This window comes from Dromaius novaehollandiae, chromosome Z, assembly GCF_036370855.1.
Source record: "Dromaius novaehollandiae isolate bDroNov1 chromosome Z, bDroNov1.hap1, whole genome shotgun sequence".
Taxonomy (NCBI): Eukaryota; Metazoa; Chordata; class Aves; order Casuariiformes; family Dromaiidae; genus Dromaius; species Dromaius novaehollandiae.
Genome location: NC_088132.1, coordinates 65,082,052 through 65,087,259, shown reverse-complemented (window position 1 = coordinate 65,087,259; position 5,208 = coordinate 65,082,052). Strand labels below are relative to the sequence as shown.

General features: G+C 54.9%; 1 protein-coding gene across 1 annotated transcript; it reads right to left on the bottom strand.

Moving 5' to 3' along the window:
- Nucleotides 1-378: 378 nt before the first annotated feature.
- Nucleotides 379-1,526, bottom strand: LOC135325080 (cyclin-O-like; the record flags this gene model as incomplete). The annotated part of the gene is made up of 3 exons (XM_064502557.1): nt 379-963; nt 1,122-1,307; nt 1,386-1,526. Coding segments are annotated over 3 exons (912 nt in total), but the record flags the coding sequence as incomplete, so codon positions are not given.
- Nucleotides 1,527-5,208: the final 3,682 nt, after the last annotated feature.

The window sequence follows — 5,208 nt, the reverse complement described above, 5'->3', positions numbered from 1 at the left end:
GTAATTATTTTGCAGAGGCTGGAATTAACTGTGGAGGTCAACTCGTCGTGTGCCGATGCCTTTCCCCCCGGCAGATACGCGCGCGGCCCACAAGCAAGTAAACAAGTACAGGTGACAAGTGGGAAAGGGTTTATTAAACGTCCGTGTGGTTCCTCCACCTGTGCCAGTGCCGTTATCTGTATGAGCCATCTTCCAAATAGGTAAGTAACACGGTACTTGCGCCTGTGTACGCTATTTACACGCTGGACGTAAAAATCAGTCTGTGAGTGCAGCCGCCGTGGAGCGGCAAGGCGCAGAAGGCGGTCTGGCTCTCAGACCGCGCTGCCGGTGCCGGTGCCGGTGCCGGTGCCGCCGCGCCGGGCAGGCGCGCAGCCGGCCCTAGGGAGCGCCGCGACCCGGCGCGGCCGCGGCCGGGCGGGAGCCCGCGGCCGGCGCCGCCTCCCCGGCGGCGGCCCGCGGCCGGCACCGCGGCGTCGGGGCGTCGGGGCCGCGCAGCCGCGAGCACCGCTCGGAGAGGCCGGGGGGCAGCACGAGGGGCAGCGACTCGCCGTTCAGCGCCACCAGGAGCCGCAGCTCGCCCATGCAGCCCCGCAGCAGCCGCCGCGGGTGGCCGCTGAGGCGCAGGTCCAGCGGCGCCCGGTGCCGCAGCAGCCGGTCGGCCAGCCCCAGCGCGGCGGCGGCCAGCAGCGAGGGCGCGTACCGCGTGAAGGCGTAGTCGGCCAGGCTGAGCTCGGCGACGCCGCGGGCCAGGCTGCGGGCGTCGCGGGCCTCCGCCGCGTCGCCCCCGCGGGCGGCGACGCGCAGCTGCGTGAAGTGCTCCAGGAAGCAGCTGACGGTGGGCGCCGCCAGGCCGAACTGCAGCCTGTGCAGCACGAGGCACTCGAGGCTGCAGAGCTGCTGGCGGCTGAAGGCGTCGCAGCAGAGGGCGAGCAGCTCCCGCACCCGCGGCGGGTGCACCTCCACCTGCGGGGCACGTTGCGGGCGGGCTGCGCCAAATCCAGCAGCGGGGGCAGGCGCGCCCGGCCCCCCGGCTGCCCCCGCTGCCCCCCGGGCGGCGCGGAGCGGAGCCGGGCGCGCCGCCGGGGCCGGGGCGGGGGCGGGGGCCGGGGCCGGGGCGGTACCTGCTTGCAGGCGATGAGCAGCGCCGTCACCCCCAGGAGCTGGAAGCAGTCGGCGGCCACGGGGGTGGTGGCGAGGAAGCGGTCGAGGATGTTGACGGCGAGGCAGAGGGCCTCGAAGGAGACGCCGAGGTGCCGGTGCACGGGGATGAGCCAGCTGACGAGCCTGCAGCGCGCCTCCGCCGTCACCTGCGGCACCGAGGGCTCAGCGCGCCGGTCCCCGCCGCCCGCCGCCTCCCGCCCCACCACCACCACCACCACCACCACCTGCGGCTGCCGGGCGAGCGGCTCCCGCGGCTGGAAGCGGCTCTCCAGCCGCTTGCGGGAGCGGTACCAGCTCTCCCCGTAGTCGCGGAAGGCCTGCAGCTCCAGCGGGCCCTCCGGCCCCGGCTCCGGCTCCGGCTCCGGCCCCGGCGCCCCCGCCGCCGCCCGCCGCCGCTTGGCCGGGGGCCGCGGGCAGCTGCCGGGGCCCCGCCGCCGCCCGCCCGTGTCGCCGCCGCCGCCGCCCGCCGCCGTGACCATGGCGGCGGCGCGGCCCGACGGCGGCGGCGGCTATTTGAGGGCGGCGGCGGGGGCGGTGCGGCCGGGCGGCACCAGCGCCGCTTGGGCGGGGCAGGGCGGTGCTGGCCGGCCGAGCCCGTCCCCGTCCCGTCGGGCCTGGCCGGCGGCGGCGTTGGAGCAGAGCGCTGCGGCCGCCGGCGCCAAGCGGGGCTGCGGGGCCGCGACCAGCAAGGCGAGAGGGAACCGAGGCGCAGCAAGCGCGTTGCCCCCCGAAGGCTTGTTGTTCAGTGTTAGCACGATACACCGCGTAAGCAAAAAAGGGAAGATATTATAAATGCTAGAGGTCTCCTGGGAAGTTGGAAGCCCAATTCCACTTCTATCTGTTGACTACATACATATATAACAGAGCACCGTTTTAGACAGCTGAGTGGAGGGAAATCAAAATGCTCCTGAGTGAACTACTGGTTCACAGAAGCAAAGTTGAGGCCAGCCATGGCTATTTTACCAGATATAATATCTGTTGAGCAGGTCGCCTAAAGACTGGGAAAGATTTGTGGAAGGAAATGAAAGACCTGGGCCGAATGAAGGGGAGAAGCCAATGGGAAGGGGAAGAGCCAGCTTCAAGCAGCAACCGAACCAGATGAGGAGGAGCACTGGAGCAGAAAACGCTCTCCAACACGGATGCAACAGGCTACCTTCAAAATAAAATGCATCCCAAAGCCACTGTTGTGACTGTGGTGAGAAAGATGCGTTGATATCGAGCCAGTATCTGACCAGCGCTTTGAGAAAAGTAACAAGAAGGTGTTACAGAAGTATATATTCGATAAATGAAACCAAAGTGAGCGTTCACGCACCCGAAAGAGCACAGGCCCAAGGGCTGCTGGCATGCACCGTGGGAGCAGAAAGTGACTGCAGTCTTTGCAGTGTATCTTTAAAATCTTTAAGTGACTGTTCTTCTCTGTACACCCCAGTTTGAACCATTCCATGAGTTCTGTGAGCGGAAACCAGGAGAGTGAGTGATTTCCTACTTTTTACAAAAAAAAAAAATTAAAAATAACTCAAGAAAAACATTTATTTAAAAGATCACTAAGCCAGGCATGCTAGAGAAATGTGCAAAGAATGCCTCTTCCCAGTGCCACAGAACTTTGAATTTCAACATTACCATATGTACATGGAATAAAAAGTGTATATTCGCCATGGTTAAATAAGGGAGAACTCAAGTACACTGAAATATATTTCCAATCTGCATTTTAGAAAGCTACAAATAAAAGTCTTCCCCAGAACAAAAACTGGGAAAACATTCACCTAAAATTGAGGTGGGTTTAATCTTTTATCTACAGGTAATTCAATTTGTAGTTACTTTCTATATCTATGCCTCTGACAAGAAAGAAGAATGTGTCTAGAAGCAGAGTACAAAACTGGCATTTTAGGGTCAAAATGCATTTAACTGTTTAAGTTTTTGCTTTTGTACATGTTGGTATACTTTGTAATTAAAAAATGCACTTCCTGATGTTTCTAGAAAATCTGGCCAGCCACTAGTTTATCACAGTTCATAAAAGAATAACGAAGGAAATGTGATTAATTTTTCCACAGAGTTCTTAAGAAATCACTACCAGGTGAGCTTGCCTCTCCTGGAAGTGATTGTAGGATGATGTTTAGAAGTTGTTTTACATCATTTCACATTTTCCTTTAGTACAGCAGTACCGCTTCTGCTATAACAGTCTACCAGACAGCTCAGTGTATGTTGCTTGGTGTCTTTCAAGATCATGCATTTTCCTCAACTGCCCTTTCTGCCAAGATGCAAGAGCACACTATTAACCTCTGCTACATGCAATCAGTGCTTTTTAGATAAACAAATCTGCACTACACCTCTGCCTGTGCATACTGAGTTCATATGTTTGACTGATTGTTCCATGGCAAAAATAAAAAAAAAAAATTAAATATTCCCTATTCTGAAAATTGAGTTGGTGACATAAAATTTTCATTTCCTTGTTGTAAAGTACATGGAACATGAGAGCCTCTGGCTCATTACACTATCTGATTAGGGCTATTCAGTATAAAAGAAATAACAAGTGGTAAATTAAACATACAGACACACAAACATTAAGAAGCCATAAGGGAGACAATAACGAAGACCAGAACTCTTCAGCCATGGCTGATAGGCCATTAAAGGAACTGCTCCAGCAGAGCCTCAAAAAGGGTTAACCTGAACTTTATAACTGATAAGGGGGAAATGCAATCATGAATATTATGGGGTATTTGAGAGAGCTTGTGGGACAGTGCAAAATTTACTATAGGAGAGCAGAAGAGGTTTATAGGATTGCAAAACTTCTTACACAACATTTAGTGGAAGGGCCAAAGGTGGGGAAAGGAAAGGAGCAGGGTGGATTTGGAGGATCAGGCATGGGAAAACAGTGGAAGCAGGATCAAAGGACCCAGCTGCACATAAGCAGATGCTTGTCTGAGCCCTGCACCTGATCATGGCAGTCTATACTATCTTCTTAAAACCTTAAATTCTGCATAACCTCCATCTCTGTCCTACAAGTGAGCGCTGCAAAATACAAGTGCCAGCGACACTGGAGGCACAGGGCCCAGGGCTCTAGGTGGCAGCGGCCGGAAGAACCAGGGCACAAGAGACATCTGGGTGCCAGCAACTGGAGAAGGGACCACGGGCCATTAGGCCCATAGGCCTGGGTGCCAGCAACTGGAGAGAGCAGGTATGTGCTACAAGGTCTGTGCCAGCAGCTGGAGAAGGGACTGCAGGTCACAGCACACCATAGGTCTATGTGGCAGTAACTAGAGAGGCTGGGGTGTATGTGCTTGTGCAAGAGGTCCAGAGGCTACAATGAGAAAGACATGAGTGTATATATTTCCCCAATTAATTTAATCCTGTATGCACCTATGTGTTAAATTGCTAGCAAATTAGCAATATGGAAGAGACCCATATCTGAGTAGCTGGTAAGTGGCCCAGGGGCCAGGCCTGGATGTTAGACAAACTGCTAATACTCAAGGCATCCGTGATTGTAGGTGGAACAAGTATGTGAGTTTTGCTAGTGAACACGAAACTGGATTAGCTGGCAAGGAGGAAGAGACCTGTATCTCACATAAGTAAACCCAGGGTCCAGACATGGATATTAGTGTGTCATACTGATGATATACAAGAGAACTGTAAACTTGTGAACGTGGGGAGTGAGGACATAAGTGTTTTTGGCTAGTGAACTTCAATCACAATCAGCCAGAGAGAAGGAACAAGACATGGCTAGCTGTAGTTATGTTTAATGAGAGTTCTGGTAGCATTATACATGGGCAATGCTAAAGGCAGAGGTAGTGTATATGGCTGGCCATGCTGGTATCCTATGTGTGTGCATTCATCCGTCTGGCTGGAATACATATTCAGCCTTGCTACTGGCCAAACCTGCAAATGGAGACTGTGGCAGCTGCATCCATCCCACTAGGACAGAGAAACCTCCTGGGTTTTAAAATAGTGTACTTGGCATCAGGAAGGAAGAAGGCCCAGGTCCCAGAGTTCACTGATTTGACAACCCCCATGACACCCTTATCAAACTACTCAGAATAACGCAGACATATG